Source organism: Mycotypha africana (genome assembly GCF_025528875.1).
Source record: "Mycotypha africana strain NRRL 2978 chromosome Unknown BDF20scaffold_11, whole genome shotgun sequence".
NCBI lineage: Eukaryota > Fungi > Mucoromycota > Mucoromycetes > Mucorales > Mycotyphaceae > Mycotypha > Mycotypha africana.
The window spans coordinates 135,112-147,760 of record NW_026515735.1 but is presented as its reverse complement, the minus strand read 5'-3'; the positions used below and the strand labels follow the sequence as shown (position 1 = coordinate 147,760).

General features: G+C 37.8%; 6 protein-coding genes across 6 annotated transcripts; 4 read left to right on the top strand and 2 right to left on the bottom strand.

Moving 5' to 3' along the window:
- Positions 1–76: 76 nt before the first annotated feature.
- BDF20DRAFT_827508 (UNC-50) lies at positions 77–1,297 on the top strand (the record flags this gene model as incomplete). Its single annotated transcript, XM_053078169.1, has 7 exons — positions 77–238; positions 304–350; positions 436–461; positions 526–591; positions 668–782; positions 845–1,092; positions 1,170–1,297. 7 exons carry the CDS (start codon positions 77–79, stop codon positions 1,295–1,297), a joined length of 792 nt encoding a protein of 263 aa, XP_052932125.1.
- Positions 1,298–1,754: 457 nt separating this feature from the next.
- BDF20DRAFT_838888 (class 3-domain-containing protein) lies at positions 1,755–3,907 on the bottom strand (the record flags this gene model as incomplete). Its single annotated transcript, XM_053079218.1, has 4 exons — positions 1,755–2,386; positions 2,470–3,169; positions 3,262–3,563; positions 3,652–3,907. The coding sequence occupies 4 exons, from the start codon at positions 3,905–3,907 to the stop codon at positions 1,755–1,757; spliced, it is 1,890 nt and encodes a 629-aa protein (XP_052932124.1).
- Positions 3,908–5,323: 1,416 nt separating this feature from the next.
- BDF20DRAFT_996011 (uncharacterized protein) lies at positions 5,324–7,488 on the top strand (the record flags this gene model as incomplete). Its single annotated transcript, XM_053085416.1, has 4 exons — positions 5,324–5,842; positions 5,887–6,234; positions 6,338–6,488; positions 6,964–7,488. Exons 1-4 carry the CDS (start codon positions 5,355–5,357, stop codon positions 7,486–7,488), a joined length of 1,512 nt encoding a protein of 503 aa, XP_052932123.1. The 5' UTR covers positions 5,324–5,354.
- Positions 7,489–8,305: 817 nt separating this feature from the next.
- On the top strand, positions 8,306–8,996 carry BDF20DRAFT_838886 (uncharacterized protein; the record flags this gene model as incomplete). The annotated part of the gene is made up of 3 exons (XM_053079217.1): positions 8,306–8,332; positions 8,438–8,527; positions 8,610–8,996. The coding sequence occupies 3 exons, from the start codon at positions 8,306–8,308 to the stop codon at positions 8,994–8,996; spliced, it is 504 nt and encodes a 167-aa protein (XP_052932122.1).
- A 1,371-nt stretch (positions 8,997–10,367) lies between these two features.
- Positions 10,368–11,403, bottom strand: BDF20DRAFT_916332 (uncharacterized protein; the record flags this gene model as incomplete). The annotated part of the gene is made up of 4 exons (XM_053084433.1): positions 10,368–10,818; positions 10,964–11,036; positions 11,149–11,169; positions 11,325–11,403. 4 exons carry the CDS (start codon positions 11,401–11,403, stop codon positions 10,368–10,370), a joined length of 624 nt encoding a protein of 207 aa, XP_052932121.1.
- Positions 11,404–11,998: 595 nt separating this feature from the next.
- Positions 11,999–12,388, top strand: BDF20DRAFT_892082 (uncharacterized protein; the record flags this gene model as incomplete). The annotated part of the gene is made up of 1 exon (XM_053082288.1): positions 11,999–12,388. A coding segment is annotated over exon 1 (233 nt), but the record flags the coding sequence as incomplete, so codon positions are not given.
- Positions 12,389–12,649: the final 261 nt, after the last annotated feature.

The window sequence follows — 12,649 nt, the reverse complement described above, 5'->3', positions numbered from 1 at the left end:
ACTACGGAAAGGACTAACATAATTCCATCACTCATAACAGAACGTAGACAGCCTTCAATAGAATATATGAACCAAGATGACTTCCATTTTACCAACAACAAGCACAGCTAATAATCGATTCAATTCTTCCAATCCATCATTTCGATATTATGCTTCTCCCCAGGAACCAATTCGACATGGCAAAAAATCTACAAGAATTTTGCGTCGTCTATTTCGATTCCCACATATGGACTTTGAGGTACAATATTTTACTATGAATGCTCTCAGTAGGACTGATTTACTTACAGTCAATTGCTGCATTAGTTTGCATTATGGCAAATGTGTTATTTGTTGATATCACCAAAACGAGTGTAAAGTATTGGTTTGTCACACAAAATGCCAGCTTGAACAGAGCTAATCAGTTTAACATATATCCACTCTCAATATGTACTTCAGATATCGAAATATCTATCTCCACAAACGTAACGAACAATTGAAATTATACAGGAAAATGATAAATTGATCTAAAAATCATTTTCAAAACAGAAACAAAAAACCGATGGTCCAGAGACGATCCAGCTTTTATAATATTAACGATGATTTTTCTATCACGTAACATCTATTGATTAATGTCTCAAGATTCTGAACAATGCCTTTTAACTAATCGAAATTAGGTGTATAGTGGCAGGTTTGCTGTGGGGATATACGTACGGCCTTAATACATACGGCACTGTAAGACTCATTTTATCGATGGTATTCATTGATTTCCTATTGGTTGGATGCATTATATCCACATTAACCTGGTAAGATAGCTATACACACTATTCTATATTCGTTTCAAGCAGCTCTAAAACCACTTTGATAGGTACATCACAAGTAACTTCCTCGCAGAAACAATTAATGCGTATGCAATAGCACAAAAAGTTGAATGGACATATGCCTTTGATATACACTGCAACTCATTTGTGCCGGTTTACATTATACTGTACATCGTTCAAGTGTTTTTCTTGCCATTGATACTAAAGGATAATTGGGTATCTATGTGCATTGGCAACTTTATGTATTGCGCGTCTTTGATCTGGTATTTGATAAGCACATTTTTAGGCTTCCATGGTATGTTGATAGAGGAAACGATTTTTTAACATTAAGGGGAAATTTGTGCTAATTTAATCTTCTGGTACGGTCAATAGCTCTTCCGTTTTTGGTACATACTGAACTCTTTCTTTATCCAGTCGCTCTTTGTATAGCGTTGTTTGTTGCATCTTTGTTCGGTTTCAATATTCCTCAGTGCTTTCTTGGATTTTACTTCCCATCTTAGTTCACGTAAAGTTATATTTAATCTCCTAAACTTACATAATCCAGTTATTGCAGTGCGGGTAAGTCTTACCCTTTAACAATACAGTTAGACAGCATAAGATGAAATGCACTAAGCCGCATTAAACAGACATTTTAAAGTATGTGGTATTCTTTATCTATTGGATTATTCTATAATCGTTGGGTAAAAGTAGAAAAATGAATGTTGCCCTTGTGTGGTATGAATTATTAGTACAATGACGAAAATTAGGTAGGTAATGTTGATACAGAAGTCAGGGTAAAATTAATGATCGGCTGTGTAGATGATATTAATAGTAGTAATAGTAGTAGTAGGAGTGATGGTTGTTGTTGTTGTGAGGTCAAACGTAGTAGATGTATGCAATGTTCGGTTCTATGAATAATAATGTAAGATAATCACGAAACGGACGATAATAACTTGTCGGCTTCAGTTTATGTCCGTCTTAATCTTGAACATCTACAATACTCATTCTTCTTCCCTTTTGCTGTTGGGCCATCAATAATTCCCTATCTTTTTCTCTCAAAGCATCGTTTTCCTCCTCTTCACCATAATAACTATAATCTGCTTGTTCTTTACCGCCTTCAAGATCTCCTGCGCCCATAATGACCCAGTGGACTTTACCTTGTCTTAAAGCTGTACTGTAGTCATTGATGAAATGATCATTCAAAAAAAAAGGAAAGAGAATACGGAACCAAATCCGAATCTGATTTTCTTTCCGTAACCGCCGGATGACATGACGATTGAGCAGACCAGAGAGATGTAAGAAGGAAATAGGTCGAACGGGGACAGGTTCGTTTGTGTAAGGATTAGGCGGATAAATTGCAATGTTAAATGCAGTATCAATAAAAACAAGTGAGCCTGGAGGTGTACTGTAATGATATTTGGATAGGACTGGAACTGTTAGGCGAGGAATGATGTCGTTATTGTAAACGTGATGGAAGATTTTGCTGGCCATACGGGGACTGAATACCTTGGAGAATTGAGCATCCCCTATCTTGGGTTGACCAAAAGTATACAAACCGGCAAAATGATCTAGCAAAGAGCTTTTTGATTGAAGCATTTTAGCCAAAAAAACTTAAAGTAAGAGGATAGCACGTTAGTCAACAGCTCTGTTGAAAGTTATATCTACTTTAATAAAGCAAATTCCGTCAACTTACTTGTTCCCAAAGCACCGCCAAGAGAATGGCCAGCAATAAATAACCGCTTTTTCTTGGGTTGATTTTTTCCGTCAGGACCCCTTTTCGATTGAAAGCCTGGTGCATTTAACATATCGTCGTCGCTCTCGTCTGTGCTACTATTTCCGCCATTGTCATCTGCACCGTCCTGCTTTTCCAACTTTTTCATTTTAGAATCTTGCATTGACGGCTTATTATCCTTCCGAATCAACTGTAAAATATGCTCCTCCGCTAGTGCGTACATACTAGTCGTTCGAATATCAATACGTGGACCTACCCAACTACTATCGATAGGTTCTTTGACATGATGAAATAAACTTTTTGTCACAAACTCAAACAGTTTAATGCTTCCTTGGAGAGCTGAAACAATAGTCTGATATAGTGATGTATTGGTGAGCTCAATGCGAAGCACAGGCCCTAATGAAGAGGCTGTTTCGGCTTCTGTATTGATGATATTTATACCTTCTTTAGTAGTTTTATCAATATGGTGCTTTGTTGTAGGTTCTCCCATTGCTCGCCAATATCCTTGGTGAACTCGGCCCATAGGACCCCACCATGCAGATTTGATAGCCGTTTTTGTCATAGAGATATTAGTCAGATAATTTTGAATGTTCAGTGGGTTGGTGCCTCGAAAGACAAGAAGGATGTCATCATCTTTTTCTGCTATAAAAGCACAAATATTCTATTTTCGGGAAAGAAGTGAAGGAGTTTCGTTATTGCCATCTCTCATTTTAAGGTACGTATAGGTATTACTGTCGGTAATTATAAACCTACTTTGTAAGCAATGGGTCGGAATGTATTTTCCACATCGAATCCTGCTTTCGCCAATTCATATTTAATGATTTCAACGTCTTCATAAACAAGTTTACTGGCTACGGAAAGGGTATAGGCCAGGGAAACAGAGTACTTGGGTCTTTTCAATAACTCAGTTAATGCACGTGATTCAGGGTCACCACCAAAGATATTATGTTGCTGTTGTTTCCTCTTATTGAATAATTCTTTATTTTCTAAATGCTTCGTTTTCGGAATGCTGTAATCAAACATTTCTATTCGAGGATCCATGGCGCTTGTGATAGCTTTCATAGTAAAAAATTAGCATTAAAGAAGATCTGCAGATGATGTGAAAATAGGGGTCGTTCATAAGATCGAATATAATATACTTACAATAGTTTCGCTTGGAAGGATGCCTGCCAATAATGATTCGGAAGAATGTACGAACAAGCTGATCACTCATTAACAGAATAATGAATCCCATGAAGAAGAATGATCGTATGATAAAAGAAAAGAGAGGGCCGATGATAGCTGTTTTGGATAAATAGTGAGTACAAGGTGCTAGCAATTTGCTGATTTTCGCTAATATTGTTGGAATGCCTAGGAACAGGATCCTAAACCCATAAAATATCAAGGTTGACAATTCCATGATTAAGTCTGCCAGTGTCGTTGATTGATTCTTTGCTTATGTCGTTTGATGCAATAATAATAATCTATAGCGTTTGTTAATGCATGAAAAGTAAAATAAGGAGACGCCAAGATTTCGTAGTGAAGGTTTGTTAAATCAATGGCAGTGAGGTGCTTTTCTGTATGGCGAATCGAAGCGATTCTACAATATAATAGATATAGAAGATAATAGAATGACGTGTATGACTCAGGGTATGTAGAATAAAGAATCTTGAGGCAAAGTAAAGAAGAATAATCGAAAATGAAGTGCGGCTCATGAATTGTTAAATGCAGTGTTTTTACTTCCGTACGAGACACTTTTGAATTTTTAGTGGATAATCTGAGTTTTATTTGGAGACGTTTCTAGTTAAACCAGGATTGATTGTCGTACCTAAACGAATCCCAGTTGACTTCACTTTGGATTCCAATGTGATACATGCTCTCTGAGCCACGCTTTATTTTTCTTTTTTGATAACAATAAAATGTTTTCCCTTTCTTCCCTATATTTTTCTAAGCCGCGCATCGTGGACAAACTATGACTGATCCGATTATCAATAATGAACCAAGAACATTTACCGAAGCTGAAGTCATCGAATTACTTCGACGAGTTAAAACGGCCGACAACCGAAACCCAACAAGCAAGAGAGGAGCGAGAATTACCATTGGGAACCACTTCCTCTTTGGACAAAAATACGAAACAACAACATCAAGATAATTTCAAACGCTACAAGCGTGACCTTACCAAATACCACCACGACGAGTGGACTATCGCAGAAAGAGATTAATAAATCCTTCATCCCAAAGCTCAAACATTACACTGTGGACACGACTCAAGTCGTTAACGCTCACTACAAAGGAGCAGAAATCAGTAGATTACACGGAAGAGCAGCAACTGAAATTTTCGAACAACTCTCAGTTCCTAAAGCGAGAATTCCCAACAATAGAAGCACTCCAACTCTTGGACGAGGCCATCGAAAGTGCCAGAAGACTCGCGACTCATGCCTGGTTTCAAGGTAAACAGCATGATGAAGACGCTAAAGGCTACGCCATTAGAGCACTTAAATTACCCCCCAGTCTCAAACACTTGGAAACAAAAGACTCGGTTAGCAAACGAGAAGCTTTTGATGACGAATTTCTATCAACAACGAATACTTCGAGCAGCTACCACCAACCCTTTCAATGGACGAGGTCGAGGAGGGTATTCAAATTCCTCAAGTTGGAACAACAATCGAGGAGGAGGACGTGGTTGTTTTGGCCGAGGAGGATTAAAAAAACTACTTTGGGAATTATATTATTTGAGGACGCATATGCTAGTCACTAATTTCAGGTTCAGATGCTTCTTGTGTTTACTATGTATACTTCCAATCCTCTATCTTGTTCTATGTTGTACATAACCTATATTAGATGCAATATAGATAGACCGTGGTAGAATGCATTCTTTACATGGTTGTACGTACTCGAGTATTGTAGTTATTATCTCACCAAACACGTCAGATTATTTCTCGTCGAAAAGCATAGCCGATATGAAGATTCGCGATGATTATAAGAGCTGGACATTGAGTGCAGACTATATACGATTCTGGTCTACACGATCACAAACGAATACACTACTTAAAACAGAATTGGATTGCAGCGAGGTTATCGACATTGTGACTGAACAACGACTCCAATCTCTACAAACCACTGCTCCAAGCAACGGGGCGTCTAGAGGCGATTCCTCTGCTCTTAATGTTTCTAACAATTCTTCTGTTCCTGAGGTCCCTGATTATTCCTCTGCTTTTGATATCTCTGATGATTCTTCTGCTCTCAATGAAACAACAAGTCTCATTAATACCATGTTGATTGAAGTGAAGGACTATTTAGTCAGTATCATGAATAACTTTGTAAACAAAGAAGATACAAACGATAATCCATGGATGTTCGAGGATATTAATATTAGCCATTTATTCCGGAAATACCAAGCTGCTCTAGCGAAATCCTCGTGAAACACAAGACCCTACCAGTGGAATCCTACGTGTATGAACTCGCGTCTTTGACCCACATTCTTTTTCTTTGCAAAGACCAACATAGCGAGATTGCAGAAAAAGTTTTTTCTTTGGAAACACTGCAGCAACTAACGGCTTTCTTTGAACAAAAGATAATGAACCATAACCTTGACTTTCCCTCGAACCATTTTATGACAATCACCAATACTCTTACGGATTTCAGCTTAGCAGAAAAAACAAGAGAACAAGCAATTATTGAGTTTACAGTTCTGGCTTCTCAGATGAATTATGGCCAAAAACGGCTTCTATATGGTATTACCAACCTGTAAGTTTGCAAAATTACGATTTTACTGACTTTTTTTGTGGGGCTTCGATTTAAGGATTCAGAAACTCCCAAGAAGACCTTTGAATGACTACACACAAATTAGTGAAAGCGAGTTGTGGAGTACGTACTTCGATCCCCTATTGTCTTGCCTCATAAGCGATCCTGACCGGCTCATTCATCTTCGCTGGACTAATGCTATCCCTATTTTTTTTTTTTCTTTTTTTTTTGAATTTAATTCACGTACTTTATTAAAAGTGACTAACAACGGACAATAAATTATATTTTGATAAGTGGCAATAAAAGAAGTGAAGGAAAGGCATACATAAAAACTACGACAAAGAAACCATAAATATACTACGAGCTCGTATTGAGTGTTCTGAATCGAACCTCGTCTTGGTAGACGGTACGAACTCCTGCTAGGGACCAAGAGAAGCGACCAAAATGGCAGCGCCAATGATATTTCCAGATACTTAAAAGTATCAAACTAACCTGAACGATTGTGTGGTCAGGCAGAGGAGAATTATCTAACGGGGAACAAAGTGTTAACAATATATGCCAAATGCCAGTAGGTGTGGCAGGAAAAGAGATAATTCTATTTTCCTCTAGTGCCGTGATCCAAAATTGCCATTTAGGTAGACAACCAACGAAAAAATGAAAACCATCCTCAGGGGAGCCTCTGCAATGGCGGCAAAGAGGGGAGTCAGCTATGACAGGATTGATGGAAAACAGCCAAGCTCTGTACCTGCTATCCCTATGGAAAAAGGAAAAAATCGACCTGATGCAGTAATTAGTGAAAAACGACAGATGTCATTTGGAAATAGTGTTGGTTATGGTGAGGCCAAAACCCTACAAGGTTCTTGTAGCAAGTCATTATGTCTGGACACGCTCCGTTTGGCAATATTCACTAAAAATGCCATTGATATAAATAAACTTGATGGTGCTCTTACCTTTCAAATACATGGTTTCAATATCATTTTTTACCTTCAACAATTAACTGACAAGGGCATATATACCTTTGTTGAAATTGCTCACTTTCGCTTTTCTCAATCCCTGGATGATTTACCTTCTCTCGTCACTATGATCAATATCAAAAAGCTCCTTGGGGTCAGTGACGTTTTCTGGAGCCTCTGTAGAAAATCCAAGCAACCCGATATAATTGAAGAAAGATACAGAAGAATTCTAATGAGTTTGGATGCCATGATTGATACAGCTCAAGACAGCACACGCCGATGTGTTTTGAGATTTGGTCACTAATAAACAATCATAAATGAGTATATATTATTGTATATTTTCTTTTTAAAAAAAAATACTGTCTATCTTAAATTAATTAATGTCATCTTTTCTGTCTCATGGCAAACACATATATAATGACATTCACTAAAGGAAGACATACAACTTACCAACCATAAGATGTATTATATATAAATCCATACATTTGAATTTATAATAAGAACATTTGATAACCGTTACAAAGTATATTTATTACTTGTCTACTGTCATTTTATAATATTGTTAATCCTGTACTTATTGAACGAGAATACATACCTGTATATCTCTCATTCTATTCGCCTGACCTTATTGGACAGTCTCGGAAAGCTTTGAAAAATAGAGTCAGAAGAAGCGAGTTGACTGATGTGGAAACTCCTAGCTCAAGGGGCGTTGAAGGAAGTGAAGATGTTCCAGCTGAACATTTGCAGTTTTATTTAGCATTTCATAAAGCATTTTCCTGAACACTTTAATGAAGAACCTTTGCGACTTATTTGACTAGAAATTGGTCAAAAATAATTTATAATTTTTTTTTCCGGAAGTGGGCATTTATTTTCCAATTATTTTTGAAGAAAACGCCAATTTCTATAAGCTTGACTGTACAAGACTTTTTTGGGGTGATGAGGTTTCACACTACAAAAAAAAGCTTGTGTGCTGCTGTTTCCATTCTCCTAAAAACCAAGGACACCACAGCGTCCCAAAAAAAAAGTTGCAGTGGGAATCCTGAATTTTCTGTTAATTTGTCCTTACCAACGTGCATAATTAAATATTTCGCATAGTAGATCGCCATTTCTCATAATCTGAAATGAGCGACAGCGAATATGAAGAAGAGGTACTCCATTCAATCTAAATCATATCTTCTTTTGACATTGTGATCCGTTTCCTCAAAACGATCTCAAACAAACCCCATTCTAAAAACGAAGCTAATATTTTTTAGACTACTTATGTGGTATTTGACATTGGCGGTACAGTTACAAAAGAGTTCGTCGAAAAAGTATCTCATAAAGATGGTGGATGTAGAATTATTGTAATGCGGCGTAAAGAGACGATCACTTTGCCAATTTAATTGAAACTAACTTAACCGCAATTTTTGCATTTTGCTGTATTAGGGCTTAGAAGAAGGTCAACCTTATTTGCAACTAGGCGATGCTGTTTTCGAAGGCGAAATTGACGAAACAGTAGGCACCCACTTATTCTTCGAGATCGAGGAAAGAAAAGCTGATACTTCAGGTTTAGTACCACTTTTGTCGTCTATGCGATCAACAGCCGAGGAAGGGCCAAAGCAACAAAGATACACTGTCAAATACGCTTGTCAAACCGAAAATATAGTTCAGCTGACTCCAGTAACCATAAAACCTAAAGACGATGACAGCCTTGATGAATTATTGGCTGCAAAACAGAGCGCGAGTAACGCAACTATATTCTTTGACTCGCTTGCTGCTCCGTCTACAACAGAGAGCAACTCCCCTGATATCGAGGCCATGGAAGAAGATTGAACACACATACTTCAGATATAATCCACCCGTCCCCAAACACTTATATGACATATTTCAGAAAGTAGTTACTATAGTTTTATTATACCACATGAACGCACGATAAATACAACCAACTGCTTTTAATAGCTGCACTAAGAGTCTTTGGTTATATTAAGCTTTTTATTTTTCATTTCCTTTTAATTTTCTTGATAAAATGGTTATAAAAATAATGAAACACACAAAATTGCACATAATGCCATGGGTTGGTACGAAGACCAATCCTAACCATTCTGTGCACCCATTTATATGTGCTCAATTTTAAAGCTTTTCTTCAATTGTTTGACGATTTCGTTGTATCTTCGATAGCTACCGGAGTAGCCATCTCACACGAATGCTTTTTATACAAATTGTTATAATTGCGTTGTAAAGAAAAAAAGAAGAAAAAAAAAGTTAAAAAGTCGAGATGATAAGACCCTTTTTATAGCTATGTTTAGGATGGTCACAGCGAAAACACAAAAAATTTTTGGAACTTCATTTTTCAGCCTATCAAAAAGGTAGAGGAGGACGCGGTCTACAGTGTTTTTATTCGTGGTGGAAACGGGTCAAAAATATCACTACAGACGAAGTAAGATTGATGTTTTAGAAATCCGTAGCAAATTTACGAGCCGCCACTACAATTTCCCAGATAGGCCTACCTGTATAAATCGAGCCAGTTTCGTTCTGGCGATGAGAGGATGCTGTTAAGCGGTTGATGCGGGTGACTTCCTTGGTTTTCTACAAAACTCGGTAGGTTTTCCCTTTGACTTCCATATCGACACGCTAATTGCCAACATGTTTTTTGCAGCGTTGACATCCCGGTTCCAAAGTATCGAACAGGTTTTGCAAGCAAGCATACTTTGGCCTGGAACAGTCTTCAATGCCTCAACAGTGTTGGAACGGCAATTGTTGCATATTCGAGAAGTTAGGTATCCATCAATTGTTATCACTAGTAAATCACCAGTAGCCTCTTTTCGCTTCAAGGCACGCCAAGAACACCAACGACACCAGTTCTAAGGCCCTTTAAATGAACGGCGGATTTGTTAACATGCCCTCACCAAATACAACCAGAGGAACTTTTTTGCTATCACTCAACCTGAATTTCTCAAGGGTCCATCGTCTTCTAGAAGAAAGATACTAGAGTGAGTATACACAAATTCAGTTGACAGTTGATCGCTACAAGACTTACTGAACGTGGTTATCTTCCTCTTTCTCTTCTTCTTCCTGCTTCTCTTTCTCTTTCGGTTTCTTTTTTTCTTTCTTGTTTTACTAAGTTTAGGTTTGCCCTTCTTTGGCCATTTCATCTGTTCTTCCCTTCTCTTTTTCCGTAATTCTTTGTCGTATTTGACACCTCCATCAACAAGCATGTTCGACATTGTATCTGCAGCACGCTTGCTGCCCTTGATACAGACGGAATCTTGTTTCACCCATATCAGACCCGTAAAATGAGAACAGAGTGCCTAAAAGTTGCAGTATATAAGTAGTATATATTTTATAATGTTCAGGCGAGCCTGTTTTGCAACTCGGTATATTGCTTTCTATATCTTTTATCGTACAATTGGCTTTTTTCCTTTCTAATTCTGTATTGATACGAGTACTACCCGTCATGTGGTAATATTCTTTTGTTGAGCAGCGTCGTATCTCATGTCTTTCTGTTTCTAACCCGATCGCTGCTGTAAATACGGCCTTTCGACCAGGATCAACAAATGCGGATCTGTAGTTTGCTGTGATCTCTTCATATGAGAAGTCTTCCAACGTCAAGTTATGATGATCAATGATGGCGTCTTCTTTTGGTTTCTTATTAAGACTAATAAAAGTCTACAATACAGCCATCAGATCGAAGGTTCCGGAAGAGCACACTTGTGTTTGTCCTAAGCTCAACAATACTACGATAAAAGTGAAAGAATAAACTTGAGAACAGAATCTTCTTAGCAGAGTGTTATCTACTTTACCTTCTGAAGCCTAACTTTTTGAAGTCGAAGACCTTACGGAATTGTTCGAGTTGAGCTGTATAACCCTTGGCAACTTTTCCATTCGAGGGAACGAGAAGTAGAATGACCCTTTAGACCACAACTGATGCACTTGATATCTCCAGTTGTTTGCTTCTTTTCTTCCTTGGTTTTAGCTGATTGCTTACGTTTCTTGCCGCTACTTCCAACTAAATTTGCGTTAAGCAAACATAAACTTGTCTTGTAGTGAGAACATGATACTTACCATCACTTGAGAAAACTGCTTTGTAAGACTTCATTTATGGCATGACTTGTTGAAATGTCCGCGTGTTTTGCAATCCTTGCGCAATCATGTGTTACTTACCGAAGGACTCGTCATTGGCTTTATTCTTATGGGCTTCTGCCACCGATTTGATTTTTTGCAAGATTTTGGCTTTGTACATGGTTAGTAATAGCTTACAAAAGGAGAAAAGAAAGTATAGAAGAAGATGATGATGATGATGAAAGTCAAAGGAAAGACAACTTTCTGTATAAATGCTTTAAGTTTGTCAACATCTATTTTTTATTACAATTGACAATAACAACCGTTAGCCACGTATGTGACGGAAGAACGCGAAGATCGATTTATCTGATCCATAAATAACGCTTCGTAAACCACAACCCTGTGTCTATTACTAATAAGATCTGTGTCGCGCTGAAAGTTTCAATACTTCTCGTAGTGCTTTAGACGTAGTTCCACTATCAATTAAAAAGTATCTAATAACCTTCAAAGCAATGTCTCTTATTAAAGTGTAAAGATCTTAACAGGTATTTCAATTCGTATCCTGTTTTACCGAGAAACGTCTCCTAATAAAAGTCAAATTGTCTACTAAAAAATTCGAAATTGTCTCGTACGAAAATAAAACAAAATGCTAGCGAAGAGCGTAGTCGCTGTATCCGATGGCGTCTTGGATGGCTACCTGGTGGTCATTCCAACTTCTGCTTCCATCATCCCACCACCATCATGACAAAACAATATGCCATACAGTACTTACAGATGCATCAACGCCTGATGATGCCAATATCAATTTTAAATCCATTGTCTAATCTTTTGATTCAACTTCCCACTCGTCCCCCTCGATCAGCCGCCACTCGCCAATCATGGGCCGTCCGTTGGCCGGGCATTTGTCACATTCTCTATGAACTTAATCATTTGTTTCATGGATTTGATCCACCTTCACCAGACCCCTCACTAGGTTTCGCCCTACTACAACGGTTGACCCCCAGCCCTCACACAACAACTGATCAAATTCTTCTTTTACCCTTGTTCCCAAAGGGGTTTTTAACAATATATAGTTTATACTATAGAAACTTTAGGATCTGTCCCAGGCAATTTTTGGTGCTCATTGGGTTTTAAAATATTGTAATAAAATATTTCTGTTTAAACGTATTACCAAATGTATCAATCAATATCAGCTCCTTCGTCCGTGCTCCTTATTTATACGACTAAAACTGCCTTTGGTGAAAGTAGCTCATTATATTGCTGCCTACTGAATATACGTCGCAACAGAAAGGTTTCCAAGATGCAATCCATATATGCGATATGTCACATTAAGCTTCGTCAATGCAAGGTATATGCTATATGGCTATTTAGCATAATTAACTCTGTCTGAGGTGTTGAGATTCCTTGGCCAAGGAATGTAGTCAACA